The sequence below is a fragment of the Gnatocerus cornutus genome, chromosome 1 (genome assembly GCF_029298725.1).
Source record: "Gnatocerus cornutus isolate USDA-ARS CGAHR chromosome 1, icGnaCorn1.1, whole genome shotgun sequence".
Taxonomy (NCBI): domain Eukaryota; kingdom Metazoa; phylum Arthropoda; class Insecta; order Coleoptera; family Tenebrionidae; genus Gnatocerus; species Gnatocerus cornutus.
Window position 1 is genome coordinate 36,560,514 of NC_142233.1, and position 22,094 is coordinate 36,582,607.

At 33.9% G+C, this 22,094-nt stretch overlaps 1 protein-coding gene across 3 annotated transcripts in view; it reads right to left on the reverse strand.

Annotated features, from left to right (window-relative positions):
* hth (Meis homeobox homothorax) overlaps nucleotides 1-21,894 on the reverse strand; it is a 90,934-nt gene extending 69,040 nt beyond the window's left edge. For 2 of the 3 annotated variants that reach the window (XM_088049857.1, XM_088049855.1), the window contains exons 1-4: nucleotides 21,779-21,867; nucleotides 19,208-19,280; nucleotides 16,577-16,800; nucleotides 5,671-5,812 (exon numbers count right to left, since the gene is read on the reverse strand). In XM_088049857.1, coding sequence (XP_087905983.1) covers nucleotides 5,671-5,812; nucleotides 16,577-16,800; nucleotides 19,208-19,228 — 387 coding nt within the window. In that variant the 5' untranslated portion in view covers nucleotides 19,229-19,280; nucleotides 21,779-21,867. Of the gene's footprint in view, nucleotides 1-5,670; nucleotides 5,813-16,576; nucleotides 16,801-19,207; nucleotides 19,281-21,778 lie in introns of all 3 variants that reach the window. The other variant, XM_088049856.1, reaches the window with a different exon arrangement.
* Nucleotides 21,895-22,094: the final 200 nt, after the last annotated feature.

Consider the following 22,094-nt stretch of genomic DNA (forward strand, 5'->3'; position numbering starts at 1 on the left):
CCGCGTATCAAATTCCGGCATTTTTTCCTGCACCAAACCGATATTAATTTCTTTCCATTAATACCACATTGAGGTCGTTTTTGTCGAGACTCGAAACGAAACGTTTCCAACCATGCTTACAACGACGCCGAGAGCTCGAGGAATTCGAATCTCCAGTTTCTAGAAGCATGTGGCTCGAGGTTTCAAGGTTGCTTCAAAAAGACTCTTTTCACTATTCAACCAGGGGATGGATGTGCCGTTTTGAAGGTTCACTGCACTCTCCACCCTCCTGTAAGTTGGGCTTTTCTCAGAAACACATCTGTCCCAACTTAAAAATACCAGAACCGAATTGTATACAGAGATTTTTAAAAACTATACGAGATTAGCAAGATTTTAGTTTTACTGCCTTTTAAGTCTGTTGAAGGTCGTAAATTATTCTCGACGGGCGTATAAATTTTTCACCTGAAGACTGCAACCCAGAAAATCACTGTTGGGTCGACAATAAAAAATGTTAAATCGGATACATTAAAACGGATCTATTACGTAACTTGCTCTGATGAATTAACTCCATTAAACGTACTAATTAAATGTGAATTTGTTATGAGTTAGCTTTTATTAGGCCAATTTGTTATTAATTAAATAAAAAGCCCATTTAATTAACGGACGCCAATGGCTTCGGCCAAGACAAATCGCGCTGAATTATATTTGCACTCCGTTATTATCTGATGGGTGTATTTATCACACGGTCTGGTTGCATTTGTTACACGAACCAGAATTTTAAAGAACAAATCAAAAACTATTACATGCCTCATATCAATAGTAACTTCTGTAATTGAAAAGAACACATAATTTTAGCCTACGCATGTTTTTCCACGTTACTCACTTTAATGACTGAAACATTACCGAAAATCACCACAAACAATAATGGTGTCGTTAACATGTTGGTAGGAGAACGCAAGACCATTTTGAATTTGTAGATAGACATGTCTGCTTAGGAAGCCCAATTAATAATTGAACTAGAAATTCTTGTTTCAACGTACAATATAATATGTATGTAAATGAGAAAAAATCAATTTCCAAGCAATTAAAGTAATCATATTGTACAAAGTGCATGTTTTGGTACTCATCATCTCATTGAAATATTGGCAAATAACTTTCGTTCCACGCAATTACCATCTGCTTCATGTCTTGATTTCTTTGGTTGGTTTTCGGTGCGTTAAATGACATTTTGGAGCGTCCAATAAGTGAAGTGGCGATGAGAATGATGCATTATTTAATTCTTTCCAATTATGCGCTCGTTCTGAAAGCGAACGTTGATTGGTTTCGTAATTTTAATTTATGTGATTTAATTAGTGAATTGTGAACGGTAATGAAGGAAACTGTAGTGGTTGTGTTATCATGGCAATCTTTCGCAATTAAGAGTTTTTCGAAAGAATGTGAATTTACGTTTTCCCAGCATGCTTAATATCGTTGTAATAAAAGGCCCAACGAGGAAAGTAAATTAGAAGCGTTATGCATTAACGAAACATGTTCAAGTGCTTTCGTTTGCTTATCATCTGCTAAGGATCTAAACAACTCTAGCTATTATCTAATGAAGCTACCTGCCATTTTATTATCACTTGTACTTATCACCGGTCTCCGTACGTACATTATTACGCATTAACGTATTATGTTTGCTGGTAATAACCAGGGGTGGCTTTGTTGTTGTAACTTTTGGTGAAAGATCGACAAGAACCCTTTTGTGGTCCCATAAACAAATCGACCAATGATAAATAATAATGGCGCAGCACCGTGGCACATTATCTCGTGAATCACTTAGGCAGACCCTTCGAAGTGCGTTCAAGAAGGTCGGGGAGCCCCATAACCATTACAGGGTCGTTTTATGCCGCTTTCACGAGCCAACTGTACATTTCACGTAACGAAACGCCGTTTGATGTTACTTTTACGTTTGCGCTAATTTTTTCCCAGTTTAATCGACCCCTATCCGGCAATGATGGGATTTTGACTTTATAATTACGGCCACCCTAGCTCCGTCTCTGGTTTTGTTTGTACGCACCCGTCGGATAAATCGGAGGGTATGAATTTGAATGCGTACGCTTTAACGAATTATAAAAGGAATAAATAAATACAGTTAGGCAAATTTACACTTTCAGCTGCTAAACTGGGGGGAAAGCAGGGTCCGTTTCCTGTACATGCTAAGGGGAGATGCTGCATCTTACCCCCCAATTACGATCTTCTCTCATCCAATAATTACAAAATAACAGATAAACATACGAACAATTCCATGGTTGTTGTGGTAAAGACAAAAAGTTTTAAGCCATTAAGTGTGTTTACATTATACGAGAGCACATTTGTGAGTGTTTTAAAGACTAAACAAACCGAATTAAACACTGGGGCCTCCACGGCATTATTTATCTACGCGAAATGCTTCCGTGTCCAAAAGAATATCGTTGGCACGATCTCAACAGAGTCGAACTGGCGAAATTTATACTGCATGGAAACATTCACACTAGTCTCAGAAAATTGCGCTCTAAAAGAATATTTCAACGTTTATAAATGTTACCGAACGAAATTGCCATGTCAAAATGCACTTTAAACAAAATTATTTCAGAGATACTTCACAGAAATTCTACAATCTATTTCAATTGAAAATCACAAGTACTGTAAACGACCACATATGTTCAATTTTAATATCAGAGACCAGTATGATAATTTCAGTTAAAAGATCGCCGCGGCTTTTACGAGATTATAGAAAACAATATTTTTTCAGAGGCCACCGGAAGCGACTAATTTTTATATAAACAACGTACATTTTTAAAGAGTTACACAGTATAAAAACTGTGTTTATGAATGGTTGTTTTATTTACGATCCATGTACTGATAGTGAAAATAAAAGAGTGAATTTAATAACAAAATGTGTGCGGCTTCAGCCTTGTTTAGTCCCGATTATTATTTTTAACTTTTGAACTAATCATGTTAATCCAAAAATGGTAATTTAATTATTTGGTATAGGAGTTTGTGGTAAGAGCGGGCCCAAGAGTTCTTGTTTCCTGCGACTAATTGTACTGTACCTATTCGAGTTGTTACGATTATAATCGGGTCAAGTCCGCAAACTTTTTTCTAATTTAATTTCTGAGACATTTACCTACCTATGTGCGCTTTATCAAATAAAATTTTTTCACCAATTGTTTAGGGTCGCGACGTCTAAAAAATGCAATTTTTAAAGATTTTAGGATTTTTATAAAAACAATCGCTAACCTAATTAATAATTAATTAATTAATTAATTAAGGATGTAATTCTTTATACAGAGTGATTTTTTTAAAACGGCAGGCGTTGTAGAATTTTTATTTATGAACCGATTTCAAAAATTTAAGAAACAAATTAAATGTTTTTTAATTTACTATAAACAGATGATTTTTAATTAAATTTTTCTAAATGTCTTAGTATCTTTTGGGCGATACTCAACTTTCTTATTTTAAATTGGAACCCATATTTTTTTTATAATTTGGAAGATATTAATGTTCTTGATTCAGAAATGTGTAATATGTTCTACTTTTCTAAAAAATATTTTTAAAAAAATTATCAAAATTGAAAAAAAAATAAGCAATAAAAGTTAATAAAATCTAGGTGCATGGTGTCAAATAAAAGAATGCCGTTATTGTAATGTCAAAAAGCAGCAAATAACAGAAAGGATTGGCAATTTTTTTTGAAATTATTAATAACAAAAGACAATAATAATTACAAATCAGAAAAAAGATCTACCTAATTTAATAAAATAATTAATAAATTTAATAAAATACTGTTGAAACGTCATCCCGTTTTTTTCATTGCACAATTGACACCTACGAGAAATAAAAAATAAAATAAATAAAAAAATTTCGAAATCAATTTTTCACTTAATATTATAGCTATACTTTAAACAAAAATTTTAATTTCTTAAATTCTTATCTACTTTAAACATCTCTGGTAAAAATTCTTACATTTTTAGCAATGAAGAACTTTAATTATGATATTAAAAATTAGAGTTTGGTTACGTTACATTTTAATAATTTTTTTTAGTTTATACAGGCTGTCCCCTCATGACCCAGAGAACAAGGAGACAACAACAACAATACAGAAGGTAAATTTCAAAACAAAAATTCATTAAGTTTAATAGTATTAGAGAAATGATAAAAAATTAACAACCAATCCCAAAAGCTTATTCTAAAGGTGGAGTAAAAGACCGTCCAATTTCCTAGGCAACGAGAGTGTAATGTTCACTTGACCAATAAATGATAGTATGTGTACATAGTTACCGATTTTCAAATTCTATTCAGCTTCGGGATTGGCTAGTTTTTTCGTCTTAGCTCGATTATTTTTTGAGCTAAAAAATTTTTGTTTCGAAATTTTGGTTCAGAATTCTTTTCTCCATAAGCCTTTTTTCTCTGGGTTCCGAGTTCTGGGACACCTGTATAATCTAAGCATAAGTAGCGCGCTATATGTTTCCACACTGATGATTTAATTTCAATAAATTTAATTCCATTTTAAAAGCAAATGTCTATATTTCTTTACAATTTATGAATTGTAAATGGTAACAAATTTTAGCAATATATTTCACTAAACAATTGTCACTAAACTAGATAACGAATGAAACCGCGTTTCAATTTTTATTGAAGAAAATAAAAATACCCATTAGGTAGAGCCTTCCCACGCTCCCTTCCAGTATGAATTTATTTATAATAAATGTTGAGCATTGACATGATGACTATAAAGAAGTAGAAACCAAGTAATTTAGCAGGCACATAAGTATTTCCAGTTTGTTACCTCCTAACAATCAAGTTCTTGAATTGTTAAAATTATAAGTTTATCCTTGGTGTTGGCCTATTTTCTTGGGTTAACTAGTAAAATGTAAGTAAGAATTCAAATTAGCAATGTTACGATGGTAATTTAGCTCGCTGTATTTAGCAGTCGTCAGTCGTCATAATTCAGGTGCGAAAAGAGCAGTAAAATTTTGTCTTAGGTTTGGTTGTTAATTTATTCCGAAGTTGCCCTGTAATTTTAATTCAATTCAAATAGAAGTCGTGCAAGGATAGAAAAACATTTAAATAAATGATCGATCATAATATGTAATAAATAATCTGAAATTGTAGCATAGCAGAGAATATCTCTATGATTAAATAATCTTTTTAATAATAGGTATCATACAGGTATGTCATAAATATGAGAATTAGTCGCCAGCTGTAATAAATAATTTATCCACCCGCAATTGATTCAAGACATTTTCATATCCACGAACAAGTAAACTAAATAAAATTTAATGGCAATAACAAATCATGTGGATGTATATTTATTTTTGTAGCAAAATCGCCCTTTTATGTAAACATGTGGGAATTTCAGTGTAAGTTGTACGTGACCGATAATTAAAATAAATGGTCATTGTCCATTCTTCATACATAATTCCATTTGTCTGGCAGAAGAGGAGCACACAATTGCCAGGTTGGTAAATAAATATGTGCGTAGTGGTCTCGACCAGCACATAAACGATTCAATGCGTGTAGTCTTATCGCTATTTCGAGTATAATATAAATTCTGGAGATGTTTTACATGTGTTTTCGTGTTTATCGAACGCGATAAGCTAATCAAACTGATAAGGCAAAGTTTGGATATCAAATGCAAATAATGAAAACATACACCCGCAGATGGGGGCTTACCTGTTTGGAGAAAACGGCAATGTCTTCGTTGAATGACTCCGAGGAGCACACATCTCCTCCCGCAACTCCAGGTTCTCGGGGCGTACACGTCGCTAGCTCGCACTTTTCGAAAATGAGAGCCAGCAGGGGAAACAGCGGGTGCCTGCAAGAGAAAATTACTATACAAATATTCATTGAGTTATGGAGTACAGTGGGGTGCGTCAACACCTGAGCAAAACAGGAGCTGGAGATGGACCACCCATGCTCTTTTTTAAGACTCTACGGTATTTACTGAATTTTAACAAGCACACTGGGAACTAGTTGCAGAAGCACTTTATTGCCACAAAAACGTACAAGCTCTTCATGATTCCATGGCACGTCGGGTTTAACATAATGTTTTTTTAATTCGGACATATTCAAGTGCATACTGCGTTCCTTTGAACAAGTTGTTGGAATATAGCACAAAAAGACGAGACAAAAACACAATCAAAAGGTGTGAAAACAAGACAATTTTTGATTGAGAAATTTGTTTAGATTCGCCTACACATAACTAATCAGGAGTTATCTAGTGTAATTTACATAAAACAAAACTTTGTGTGCGTGTTCAAAACACCATTGTAAATTTATTCGATCTCTAACTGCAATCTCGAATTTTGGTTCTACTTTGAAAACTACGAAATTCGAGATTTATTTTGTTTATTCACAATCCCTTTACAATGTTTTATTAACCCTCATAAAATTTGATTTTTTCTTATTCCAACAACGTCATAATGCAATCGTAAATGAAATAAAGATAATACACCCAAAAACAAGCAATGAAAGTGAATGACATTGTTTAAAAACGTCAATGGAATTAATACGTCAAAGAGTATTGTTTACTATTGTCTTTGTAAACATCCGTATTTACACTTTCTATGATTATCACGTAATAAAAAGCAACCAAAATGCACACACTCATTAGTCATTAGTTCATTAGTACATCTTCAAACTAAAAGGTAAATATCGTAAAAACATTTTCAGCATTTTTTGACAAAAATTGTTCATTTTTTATTTATTCTTTTTTGTCTATTATGGTATAAGGACCTATGTATATAAATTCCTACGTGTTTTATAAAAAATGTAATAAATTGAAGAAACCAAACAAAATGTATTTTATACATTTCTTTTCAGTAAAGATATTATTTTAACGTTTTTTTTTTTTTTTAGAAAACCATTTTGCATGAAGTTTCTATTTAGGGACATTTTCATAAAACGGCCAAGTTAGTGAAACGTGTTATTTAAAGTGTCATCATTGACAGGAGTACCAACTCACAAAACAATGCTTTAAGGAGTTTCTTAAAACATCGGTAACATTTGAAAAACAAAGTTTTAATGTATCTACAGAAAAATTCGATAGAAATTTATTTCAAAAATTGTTATCAACTATGATGTGTTGATTGATGATTTATGTGTTTCTGTATGTATGCTGTAATATTGTGATAATTATGTATATCTCAAACACTTTTTTTATACGTATCAACATTAGATAAATCTAATGAAATAATTGCTTATAACACATTAATTCTTTACGCTATAATTGTTATTCTGTACCCGCTAATTAGTGAGAAACTATAAAAACATTTTCAATTATTAATATGTATTTTTTTCATGAGACTAAACAAAGTGCACTGCGGTTAAAAGCAAATTAACCTTTATTGTGGAAGCAATAGGAACTATTGAAGTTTAACTACAAAAAAGTCCATGAATTTCGTTATTAATTAAGAAAGTAATAACCACAAATCTAAAATATTATCCATTTTTTACATGCTCTATCAGTGTTTTAGAGAAATGTCTGTTTTTGGAGTTTAGGCCTCGGCTCGGTCAAAAGGTTATCTCTCTCTCCATTCTAAAAGTATAAGTGACATCAGCCACGTCTTTTTTAATCAAATCGACGTATGTAATGTTAAATACAAAGTGATGAAATGGCAGTTTCTAGTCCATCATCCTATAAGATCCCCGACTAGAATTCAAGAGATAATGAACTAATTAAAGAGGATTAAAAAACGAACGTGTTCTGGTCGCCTTATATAGCAAGGCATATAAATTAACAAAGAACAACATAATAAAGCAATGGTATTTACATATTGGCACGATATAAAATAATTTGTAAGTGACCTTTGTGTGTTATTTTTCTATCGATGATAAATGCAGTCGTAAACGAGTGCGTACACAATTTTCTAAACTTATCAATGAATAGATTCAATCGGCCATTTGTTAATAAATAAAATAAGCAATTAAGATAATTTTTTCTGTTTAATTGCAGTATAAACACGCAATGTCCTGACTTATTATTTTTATTTTTATTTTTAAAATTATAAACCTTTAATTTGACATCGTAAATTTAACTTAATTGAAAATTATTTATTTACTTTTAACAATTTGTTAATGCTTTGATTTATTATCTACATTATGAAGCACAATTCATTCATAATTAACATGTCTAATATGCGGACCTGCCACACGCCAAAAAACATCGAGGTTTCGACGATTATTCAAACCGAACGACAACCATCATGGTGATCGATGGTTTTGCGTGAGATTTTCTACGTCGAAAACCATTAATTCCACCATTAATGGCAAATTTAAGTCGACACGGGATCCACCGTCACACGCATTAAATTTTACCGGGGTTTTCTCGTAAACAAAACAACAAATAGGAACGACCATAATGGTCAACATAAAAATTTAGAAGACTCAATGCAAAGCAAACATCTCGAAGTTTGTTTGTATGTGAGGTTTGCCAATATGTCAAAATAAACAGATCATTCATGTCACATCAAATTTAAATTTAAAAATAGCCGGAATATTATGTGATAGTTTGCTCGGCCCATTTTTGTGTGACCACTCAATTGGCGATATTTTTAGCCATCAGGAACAGTAATTTTTATTTTAAGTTATAAAATTTAAATGTTCGGCGAAAGGGTAAGTGCAGAGTATATAAAGGCCATTCGTTCAATTCCTATTTATTGCGACAAAAATTGTCATTGTTTGGAGTACAAGTTTTTTAGAACAACCAGTTTCAGTTCGTGGCTTTGTATGTTAAGCTCGCTGATGAGATTTTTCATTAAAGTGACAAATTACCACTCGCATGCTGAAATGTATGTTATTTGTCAATCTATAAACACTTCCTTTGGGCATCGGCAAATTTTAAATAACCGTCGACATGTTTTGTCATTGAATATAAACTAAACTTCACCTTTCAAAAATAATATCTAACATCTGCACTATTCATTTTGTTTGATTCCTACCCTAGTTGTCAAATTACATAACATTACTATTGCTAGCACACGTCAAAAGCTGCTTATAAATCCTTCAGTGTCGCAGCTGCCCTTATGACATAAAACATATGAAATTCTTTCCCATTGTTTCCCGTCAGGTTTTATTTAATTTGTAACCAAAAACTTAACAGCTTAGTAAGTCACTATCTCCAAATAATTTGATCTTGAAAAATCGAAAATGCGGCAATGGCCAAACGTATCGCGATTATTGTTAATGATGTTTTTATTATTATTCTGTATGCAAATATTTACATAACACGTCAATCATGAATGTGATAATTGGGATAAAAGTGTGCACAAGTTGTATGTCTCAATCAGAGGTTGTCAAGCGGTTTTATATTCTCATTTGATTTCGATGTTTGGATCTAAAAGCATTAGAACCAATTTTCCTCACAGATGTTTATGTCCACACGTTCATTGTTGCAGTTTCTCGGTCAACTTACGCAAGCAGTAACTGACCGCGGTTTCTTAAGAACACCATTTTCGTAAAAAGGTGACAGTTTTTTGCTAAATCAAATGACTTGCTCAAAAATATCCTGATGACTCTCGCGCATGTCTTAATTGAGAAAAAAGAACCACTTTCACTATGAACCCATGTTGCGCTGCAGTTTTTCTTGGGCAACAATGTATATTGATAATTCCTTTATTCGACGAAGGTCGCCACCACACACACCACGTTCCCAGTCCGGTTCTGTCGGTATCCGTTGCGAACTGGTGCAGAATTTCGGTTTTGCAACATCTGCGACCATCCCGGTTACAAGAGATCATCGTACAAAAGTGGTCACGAAAACAACAACATGCGAGAGCAAGTGTGGCCACAGTTATCTCTATCCTTTGACCCGTAAATTATCCGAGGATGGCACGCCATAAATAAATCGCTACATTTATGAATGCGTCTTGTGCACAGCGTTGTTTGATAGACACCATTCAAGAGCTGTCGTGGGTTATCCGAGACAAGTCTCGATTATATTCCTTTATATCAGTGTTTGTAATACTTTTACTGTAATAAAAGGCTTTCATTTGATTTATATGCATTCGGAGCTTTTAGAAAACTAACTTCATTCATGAAGAGATGGAAAAATATGCGCTGCTAATTGTTACTCTTCTGAGTTCACACAGTAATTAATATGCGATAAAGGTTTGATGGTTAGCATTACGACGGTGGCAGTGTTTTAAAACATACATGACTCATTGATGTGTATTAGAGTGTATTTATTATGAATTAGCAAAGCTTACACTGCCAAATAAAACTTTAAAACTCAGTTCATTTTCTTCTAAGAACTTCTTAAAAGTGTGAACATAAAATTTTTATAGACTCTTAGAAGTGATGTGATGAACAGTTTTGAAGGAATGCAGGATGCCACAGTTTTTACTTTTTGGTGTCAAGTGACAAAATAAAACATCAAAACAAAAGACAGGTATGTGGTTATTTACCAATTCATGTAGTTTATCAAACTCCACTAAAAGCAAAGAAAAGGATCTAAATTGTGTCCGGTTTGACAAAACTAACTTCAGCAATAAAACTTTTATGTGCTGTGTTGATCCCTTCAATTTTTAACAACAATAAATCCAAGGACAACCTTTAAGAATGTCCAAAGTGACTGAAAACTATTAATCGAACTTCTATATCCGTCCTTTTTAAAAATAGATTAGGGTCCAACCAGCAATTTGAGCAGAAATTGATTTAATAACATGGGAGTGTCGTTTAAAAAGCAGTAGTACGTTATATCCTGTTATTATAGTTTTAAACCACATCTTTTAGATAAATTCAGATTTAACAACCTGAGCAGAAACTATTCAATAATCTGTGTTGCTTCTGAGAAAGTTTTTCATCCATGAAACGTCATCCCAAGAATCCACAGTGAGTTGACGTTGCACCACATTTATGTTCACATTTAATAAAATTTACCGGTTCTATGCATTACACAATAATTACTCTTGGTCTAGATACAGATAATTGAAGATAACCTATCAAACACGTAGTCCGTTTTTAATAAGTTTCTACCACATTTTCTATCGTTATTATGATAATGATATTTTTACTGCACTTGGTGGGGCAAATTCGCGTTACTGACATTCTAACATCGCGGTCGTTATCTGGGATTGCGTAATTGCGAATCAAAGACCATTAAAATTGTAATGGTTTTATATTGACGTTCCGTTAAATGTTACAATCCGTGAATAGCGATTCCACGACGAAAAAGGAAAGTTTTACAGTTGGACATGTCAATTCGATTAATAAGTTGGAAAAAATTCTCGTCATTAAATTACTAATAGGATGCTAGTTCTAGAAAGAGGGTTCAGAAGATCTAAAAAAAAGTTTCAAACATACTTTTTCGGATCAAATCTGGTTTCAAATTTTCCATAAATGGCAAAGAAAGGACAAAACCGTGATGTGCGTTGAAAACTGAAAGTATTCTTGTTATATTTTCAAGGAAACAATAATGGATCGAAACTACCGTAAATTGACGGAGGCACTTTTACTTTTCTATTGCTTCTAAAATGGACTGAAATTGTGACTAGATAATTTTGAAAACATAGCTTATGTTCTTGTCTTATGAAATTTGCAAAACGGGTAGATGTCCAAGTGTTTATATATCTTTCTGCAGCCTTTTAAAAAATGCAGTGATAAGCATTTCACGAAGACTGATGGTGTTGCTATCAAACATTAGATTAAATCAAAAGGGACTCATTCTAATTCCTTTCAAATCCATCAAAATCGAAAATCACGTCAATAACAATGGCACGGTTTCTTGCCTTCAAATACCCACAAGATTTATTTTGCAACAATTATTATAATGTCGATATGGACATATCAGTCATTATTATGATTGATTGTTATTGGGCTCTGTCATTAAATACACATAGGATACAACATATTGCTTACTAGTAATCTCTTTTAAAATTGAACGATTTGATTGAATTTAGGCGAGATAATGCGAATGAAAACCTGTAATCAACGTTGTAATTTTGTGATTTTGTATGATCGACTTTCAGTGTTATCAGAAGTATGTGTGGTTTTGCGCAAGAATAACAAAAATTGCGATTTCAAACACGATTTAAAAAGTATTTTGTATATCCAAACGATACAATAAACATCTGCAAAGTGTACACCGATAACTGACCTAATATATCGGGTAAATATTTAATCTCTTGTAAGATTATTTACTTTGATGTAATTTACGTTTAAATAACCAGTTTTATTATCAAAATATGCGTAGAGCTTATATGAAAAATTCCATTGTCACGGAGAATTATGGTGGTAGATAAAATCGAATTCAGTAGCTGAACTATTGATAGGTGACATCACTATTGATAAGACTTTTTGTGCAAATAAGAGAAACACATGGCAGGTTATCTCTGGGCAACTTTTTTCAAAACGTTCGATTGCTATTTTGTTTGGAGGCTTTATATAATAACGTGAAGAGGTTTTGTTTGGGTAATTCGGTCGGGGACCTAATCTTGTGGCAGCTGACGAGCCGTTTATTTTTATGGCTCGTTTAGGTGGTATTTAAGTGGGTAAACGCAGTATACAGTGTGTGTACAGAGATAAACATGTACGCGCCAAGTAATTACCGACACCTTTAAATAAACAGTGTCGTCCAAGCGCTGGGCAAATATTAGGTTTGTTTGCTGGTTGCGGAAGCCCAACGTTTTAATATACGATCCAAGACTTGGCGTGATCCGACGGTAAACGTACTTCGGACCATAAACTTTTACGCACGCTTATCACGTATGCGTAATAATGCTTTCATTATCTATGGCCAGATCGATAAATCGGGGACCCATACATGCCCTGAATTCGCCCTCCGAACGATTCGACACATGGGTTTTTCTGCAATGCTCTTACTCAAAATGTTTACATCAATTCGGTCGTTAAATATAAGATAATGACGCAACTTTATAGTTATTGTTGTTTAGGTATTTTTACAACCAATTTATTTCTTCATTTTGACGAAAACTTTCATTATGTGAAGAAGTTTTACGACTGCACATTTACGAGACTCAGCTTGGAAGGCTCCGGGATCTGCTAAACAGTCCACTGATTAGGATTCAAATCAGATATTTTGTATTTATTTTCAAACTTTTAAATAACCGAAAAAACCTCACGTTTCAAATAAAATATGCATTCAAATATAAACGTGCACTGTTACTAATCATAATCACAGACAACTGTGTACATTGTTATCTGCTACTTTCTTAGAGATAACAGCAGACAAGGCAACTGCGTTACGTATAAGTCTGTTAATGACAACCAACATCTGAAGCCTAAAATAACAGGTTACTAAACCAATCTGAAAATAATTTTTCGTCGTTATTCATCAAAATCGTAAATAATCTGATTTAATTTAATTATTTCTATTTCCGTAATATAAACATTAAAAACTTGCCAGATTTATTTTTAATAACGCGGATAAATATGTGGGCACGCATCTAGCGCTAAAAACTGGATAAATCAGTTTGAATTTGTACTCCCCAAGTCAATGTAATAGTCAAACTTCATTTTCACTGAAATTTGAAACACAATAGTTCTTGTCAAAGTTTGTTTCAAATTTCAGATGGCGTAAAACTTTGTCGCCAACTAAATCCGATATGTGATTCTAACCTAACAGTGACGACAGAACATAGTTCCATAAATGTTAGGCAACAATTTTATACAATCCAAATTTTATTTCGCGTGGCTCAGATATTCCAATTTATCATCTGCTCCAGATATTTGAGATAAATTTAATGAAAATGATTCCCTTTGTATTGTACTAAAGTTCAAAAAAAAATATTATGAGATCGTCTTCAGCCAGTGAAAAAAGTACATTGCGTAAAGGTAATAAAAAAAAAACAGTGTATATATGTAGTTGCCTTTCTCAAGAAGCATATTCTCTCTTAATGGCCAATAAAAATTACGACTTTACAAATTACGCTTTTTACTAAATATCTAAATTTTTCTAAAAAGTCCATGATGGTATCCATACAATATTTTGAAAATTTAAAGCCACCAAGTCCAACTGTCTTTTTACTATGCGAACCATGTTCTGCAACGTCTCTCCAGCTCACATAAATTAAATTCCTCAAGATTTATCGTGTGAGACATGCAATTAGAAAAATTTTACCCTTCCGCGAGTAGAAAATGCAAGTTTTCTTCGTCGAGCAACATTATTATGTTAATTAATCTAGGAATATCTACTATTAAAGTGGAAATATTTCTTTGTCGATGATTGGATGTCTGTTTGAAATTTGCCTCAAGTCATGCCAAGAAATAACCAACTACTGCCATAATAATGGAAACTCAAATTACCCTCTAGAAAAATAAAAAATACAATGAAATTTCATGAATTTTATAATCATTAATAACTTTTTTATTATGCATGGAATCATAATGAAATTCGGTACTATTATGTAAAATGACCGGAGGAATCCAAATATGTTAATAGGAATTTTCTACGCCTACTTATTTCAGATCGAAATGGTAAACGTTCAGTGGGTGCCATATTGTTTTTTACATTATCGAATCTATTACAAAAACTAGAGTAGATGGCTGACTATTTACTTATTATCTCCATTTAGAAGTGGGTAGGTGTACACGAACACTACTTTGCATATTCCAACCCGATGGTTTTACCAGAAGAAACGATTTTGGTTAATGATATGTTGTAACAATACATTGTAAGCTTAGACGCGATGTGTTTGCTTGCAAAAAAACAGATAAATGATGAATCAGTGTCCAGTTTGATTGACAATATGTAAATTAATCTGGATCCACCATTAGCAGTGATCAAAACAGCAACTAAATTTTGTCACATTACTAGTTGTTTGAATTTGTAATTTCTACGGTTCATCAATCACAGTTGTGGAAAATCCACCGTCACATTGAAAATCTCAAAATTGTTTATTATTCAAGCGAACAGTTGGTTCCGACTGGTTTTCTCTTCCAACGAAAATCCAAGACGTGTTTTCTTAAAATATTTATTTAACCGAGAAAGAAGTGCAAACAACACTTTTGCCAACCATGGCAACTGTTATTTTAATAATGGAGCGATGCTCTTAATGGAAGTCCTAGTTTGAAAAGTCCTCTTGACTTTTAGAAAACTTAAATGAAAACTTGGGTCCTATTTAGAGGACCAAAGCCTATATAATATATAACTAGAGTGAAATGAGTTTCAAAGTCTGCATTCTAGTAGTTCCGAAATGGAAGTTAAACCAAACATTAGCGGCTGAGGAAACATATTTGCAAAGTTAAAGGAGCCGCAAATGAATTTAAGAAAAACATTACTTTAGTGTAAAGCTTAATTATCTCTGAGTCTGAAAAAGTGACAATGATTTCTTCCACGCTCTCATCATTGGCGCTCATTTTCTCACAATGTTTTCTATCAACTTGTACATTTTGCATCGTTAACAGCAATAATTACTTGCGTTTAATGATAATTAAAAATGCCTCTATATAACCGCACAAAAAATAATAATTGTAAATTAGTAGTGACGTTCTATCATTAGACGTGATTATAGTCTACGTCAAAACATGAAAAAATCATTAAAAAGATTCTTGAACTCGTTACAGTAAACTACTTTTTGTCAGTAAAAAAGTCAATATTAGCTATTAATAATAAATTGCAGCTTTATCATGACAATGTAGCTGTCTATCGAATTTCAAGAAAAAGACATTTCAAAATTTAACATATTTCAACGTTTTTAAGTAGATGAATGTTTGCAAAGAACAACATATTTTCGCTTAGCTGGTGATAACACAATCTTAATGGTTGGCTGATAATAATAATAATAGTTGTCTTTTAACGTTTTACAAAACTGTAAACTTTGAAGAAACCTATATCTGAAAACATTAAGAACATTCAGCAAAATGATACTAGGCAGTTGTGCGTGGCCGGTTAATAGCTGTTGAATCCATCTAACTAATTGTATTTTGCTGTATAATTTCTGACATTCACGGTTATCATTTCGGTGCTAAGGACTAGTTTCCTCGTAATGGAATTTATGGAGAAAATCTTGATGAAGGTACTAGACACCCATGGTGCACGACATAAGAACGTGGGCTAAATACCCATTATGGTACCTGTTTTTTTCTTGGTTTGATTTGTAAACAAATACAACTTCAGTCACTTATAGTAGTACATATATGTATACTTTTAATTTCTTAACGGTTTCTCCAATAAATATTTAGTATTTAATATTTTGAGACAACGTTGTTTTGCTTGTTATTCCATAAAAATTATTTATTTACTCCCATTAGAAATCATTAAAAGTGTGAGGTGTCAGGTTGTTTCTTTCAAATCTAAGAGCCTAAGCGTGCATGTTTAAAATCAATCAAATAAATATGATATTGGTGTCTTTCAACATGTTGGCATAAACGCAAATAAAAACCTAATCTAAATTTGGAGAAGATAAAGTTCGAAAAAATTAAGAATTGCGGTGGCTGTGGCAAACCTAATGTAAATCACGTGGTTCCTTTGACCTCTCCGCCATCTGTCGCCAGTTCGGCGAATAATCAACATAACAAAGCCTCATCACGTTAGCGGTTTTGAGCAATTTCCGTCTTTCAAGAGTCATTTAGAGTGGTCCTTGGGCTTCGTTCCCACTGGTCATCACGAAAACTGACTTACCCGTAAATGGCATCCTTATCTCTTTTGCCGACGTCCGGCACCCCTCCACCCATAACATGGTTGGCGGCTGGGTTGACATGGTTCGCATGGTACGGATGCATAGCATGGTTCAAGTGGGGTGAATGATGAAGGCCTTGCAACCCCGGTCTGTGAGCCACGTGGGGTTCATATAAACCCGCCCCAGCGCCGCCGTCCATGTAACCAGGGTGGATGCCGTCATCATACTGCAACAAACAACAAAGACTTAGTGCAAACCGAACTTAACAGCTACACTCAATTAAGAGTTAGATCACTAATATAGCAACAATTTTGACCAGACATAAATATTTATAGAATGTCATATTAAAAAGTTGTCCTCTCATAAACATTTCTGAATATTACCAACGACTCGAACGGAATTAATTAAAATTTTAAATTTATTAAACGTAAAATGTTAATTTTCTACAACTAATGGAGCAAATGACTCACTGAATATTTCGATTTTTTGTCCATTCACGTAGTTAATTAGATTCGTGAATTGAAGGCTCGTTCACACGAACTTTTAGTGGCGTCACATACAAATTAAAACCTCAAATTTTTAAATGTCAAAGTATTTTTTATTTTCTTTGATCTTGAACCGCCTATCATTGAAAAACCTTAACATTACAAAAATTGTAAATTTTCTCCACCAATGATACCTCCATTATACCATAGAATATAAACAGTTCACGCTACTGGAATAATAATAAGCCGCAATGGTATTTTTAAATAATACCCATCTATTGTAAGTATCTAAATTGAATATAAATTAATAAATTTGCAACAAATTGGTGTTTTTACCAAGCAACCAGCACATACAGTATTTAATTTATTTTACGTGTAATAAATATAGGGGTTAAAATTAAATTACTGACGACTTCCGGGGCCACCATGAGTCGAGGGTTTCAATTTCATTGATGCGTTTTGCATAATCGTAATTTAAATAACACGAGTAATGGTTTAATTACTACTTTCTTAAAAATTTTAATTATAGTTCGATAACGGTGATTGAAAATACCTACGAGACTAATTTTAAACTGGTTAGAATATTATCTTTATAACGCAATAAATTCGCACTGCTACTCAACGTGGACCATTAAATCTGTTAATAAAATGTTTATTCGAATCGGATCGAATAACAATAAAATTTCTACGAATTGTGAATCGCAAGGGCCTAAGAAATACCAGACACTCATGCTGATCCAATGTCCGCTTTACTACTATTTTTAACAAAACCGGATTAAAATTTTTTAACTGTTTTCCGTCGCCACTCATTTGCATAAATATGTCATTCGTGAATTTTAGGAAATCCGTTTTTTTCCTTGAAGCACTATCTCACATCCACCACGAAAAATAGCCCTCAAGAACCCAAAATATCTTATCTATTGCGATAAGATTAAAATAAGTTTTTAGTTAGCAAACCATACAATAAAGACGGATTAATAGATTTTGATCTTTAATCTCACCCTTTACAGTTGTAAAACTAGGTGATCCTACTGATTTTTATTAAACATCACATTTTTACACTGCCGGTTTAAACACTTGGCGGGAACTTCTAAACTATTCGATTGCCATTAGAGCTGGCACCTTACTGGCGATAATACCATTATCATAATGATAATGTGTTTCGTATGCATAAACGTATAATAGCACTGATAAAACTGTCTCTAACCTTCTCGTACTTTACAGGAAACGAATGACATAGAATTAGTTTTAAAGACTAACTGCAGTTTTAAATAAAAATCAATGTAACAAACTGGTTCTAAAAGGAAACTGTAATTGAGTAGGTAATTATTATATTCGAAACTAAAATTAATTTAATGATTGAAGCAATTCACATTGTATGATTATAAACAACGGGTAAAAATAATGAACGGGAACACTTATGACAGCATGGTTTGACTCGGAATTGAATAATTTTTGATTTTAGTATCTCTAGCAACGGTAATAAAGATATCGTCCAAGTGGTCATAAATCATAAATATTGTCTACAGTCTTATTACGTCTGCTGTATGTGCTGGTGTATTTTTAACCTACTCATTCGTCGATATGTTGAGGTATTTGCAATAATGTACTTAAAAAAAAAATTGAAAAATTTACGACCAAGTGCCGTTTACATTAATTTGAACTTGAATTTATAAAAAATGCCCACTTCATTTAATGTTTTTGTAATTTACATCGTGTTTGGAATTTGGAATTTAAGGTCGCAAAATTTGGAAAATATATCAATGTAAAGTTTTTTGAAAAATGTGGCACTATTTAATGATATGGAAAATTTTTGTATTGAATGAAGATATACATTATTTTAATTTAAATCTGATAATTTTAACGTGCTAGCAAAGTAGGTATACTTGTAAAGAGATAAGAACCGTATTAAATTTGTATAAAATTTTCACAAAATTATAGCGCTCCACAAGTATGACAAAATTTTGGTTTCACTGCTTTTGGTTAATATAATTCGGTCACGTGTGTTAATAATGAAAAGGATCTCTTCCAGCTGCGCCATGATCAAAACCGATAGCCTCCAGGTGTAAAAACGATTTTTAACCTAAACCACTAACTAAACGACTAAAACCACAACTATTTTTAGAGAAAAAGAAAGGGCATATTTACATTTTTCTGAAGCACATCCATGTCGAATCGTTTTGCACTATTCTTTAAAATCGGTCAAATAAGAATTTTACACCTAAAAGAGAATTTCATCGGGATAAGTAAAAAGCCATTAAGAGTGAAAACAGTAGACGAAGAAGGCGACGACTCGGAGACACATCACAGCACTGAAGAACACTTTTGATCTTTTTACAACTGCCATAAACTCACATAATTACGACTCTCAAAGTCTGTAATAACACACTTTTATCGAATTTAATTCGATGGGTGGCGCACGACACTCCCGCACCAAAGCGACGCCACTGGAGAGGAAAACGTGCGTCCGTCGGCAGGCGTTTTTCGCGGTGTCTCGCCGGGGGAAAAGTGATAATATTTTTATTAAATTCACATAAAAAAGGGGATGGAAAGCGCGTTCGCGATTGATCGAATCGCCGGATGCTGATAATTTGAGTTTTTTCGGGCCGGATTTTAGTGGCTCTAAAGTAGGAACTTGTTGGAATGGTTGTCGTCGTAAAGTTTCATGGAGTAGTAAAGAGGACCGTGTGTTATATGGAGGCGTTTTTTGCCCCGTGTTGCGACGATTCTCGGCAGTAAAGTTTTATCGTCGGAAATTTGGATCCCGATTTGGAGCCCGTTCCGACGGGGCCTTTTCGCGCCCATTCCGGCGCTTCATGAATATGGATTTGCTAACAAATGAGCGCTAGTATAAAATGGTCTAATTGTAATTAAAATTCTGGAGTATACACGTCGATTAATTATTAGATACGGACGAATTTAATTACGGGATTAAAGGTGGGGGTTGCCTGCTGCATTCTTCGCTGCATTCCTCGATGATAATCCAAAAGTGGCTTTTTGTGAGTGGCATTTACGGTGTGTAATCAGGTAAGGTATCTGCCGTGGTCCGGCCAAAGTGCCTATTCATCGGTTTTAAGAGAAATTAAAAGTATTCGTTGAAAGGCCACTGCTAAACCATAATTACAAGAAACGCATCACTCCCGATCTTTAATTGCGACCATTGACTAATCAAACCTCCATTATGACGGCCGCACCATTAGGTCCGGTCTTCGGATTAATTCAAAATCACCCATTCAGATAAAAAACAAGTCGCTGCCCGATTTTTTCCCAACAAACACGCTCATTCGAATCGGACGCATAAATTTCATTTCATTTGAATTTTAATTATTGTGAATGAATAATCATCCAACAATGATTTGTTTTTTAAATAATTATCCCTATATTTTATATACTTTATTACTCGCTATCATAACAAAATAAATGATTTTTATGTGCCAATAACATTTTTCGTTTTATTTAGCCATGAAAATTTTTATTGCCTGCGAAAAACATGAAGCTTCACTGTTAAGGAGGTTATTAAATAAAGCTCCCGATCTAATTTATAACACTCTTTTCTATAAAATCATTCAAATTAGACCACACACAAACATCTTATCTGCGCCAAGAACCAAATTAAATAACACAAAATTATTCCACAGAGCCTGCGAACTCTCAACCGAAGGGCGTAGCAAATCCCAGACTTATATTTTTCTATTTTCCCGCTTTTCCGCTCTTTCCCAAGACTCAACGACCCGCAATCATTCTCCGTAAAGCGGAGCTAACTTTTATCTGATTCCAAGACATTTTCATTCTAGCTCCACCGAAAGCTACGCACTTTTTACCCCATTTCAACTCTCACAAAAACTATCATAATTCTTCCACCATGAAATTTTAGTGTACTTAAATTTTTTTTCAAGTCCATTTTGAAATCACTAAACACGTACTATATCATTCCCCAAACTCATAAAATTCAAAAATTTTATTCTTACAAAATAATTATTATACTCAGATTTCCTCAAGTTTGGCAGTGATAATTACTTTAGATAATTTTTAAAAAAGACAAGTGGACTAATTCTTGGAGTTACTTGTGTTACTCAAAAGGTTAGAAGTACAGTATGCATAGCAAAATTGATGTATTCTAATGCTAAACTTTTGAAAAAATAAAATTAATTTAATAATTATAACTGTTGATACCGACCAAAATTTTGAAAAGTCCCGTTGGACGATGTTAACAGCCGAATATTTTTGTTTTTTTTTTCAAGTCCCAAAGAAATCTACAAGTGATTGTTTTCCAGTAAGTTCTAGCTTCAATGTTGTCATTTTAAATGTTTTTATTGGCAATATTTTTTATGTTCATTATGGCACTGCATTATATAAAGAATAAAATCCAAGATATTTGAATAAATTTCTTCTGACGTCGGTGTTTATTCAAATGGGCTGTTTGGTTTTGGAAGTGGATATGAGTACGTAATTTTAGAGAAGCCGGCGGATGCGTTAGTACCGAAAATGCGCCAACTTTGATTCAATAACTTTTTGAGGTTTTATGTTAAATGTGAGTTTTGTTTTTGGGTTTGTAACTTGATTAGTGTCGTCTGTCTTGATCGCGGCGCGCGTCGTTAAATCCGCGACGCGTCACGTGAGGCGGTACCGGCCGTCGGAACCGGATGGTAATCCAGTGGCGTCGCGCGCGTTTAGTGCTGGGGTCCGCGTGGTCGCCTTCTTCATAGGATGGCACCGTACCCGTGGCTGAGCCATGAACTGCACCGGGTGGTTGCACCTTAGCACCGTCAGTCACTTGAGGCGCGCACTATTTACACACTCACTGCGGTTCACTGCACTGTCGTGTACACTGGGCCGGTGCGAGTGGGTGCTGGGGGCCCCCTCGGGCATGGGGTCGGTGGATGGGGTCTCAGATCTCTCGGTGGTGATGGTGCGCCGAGCTGCCGTGTCCGAAGCGCGTGCGGAGATCCTGCGCGGTCCGCAGTCGTCTGCCAACTGTCAATCACGCCGAACGAAGGGGGCAGAGTGGGGCTCAGATGAATGATCTGTCAGGGCA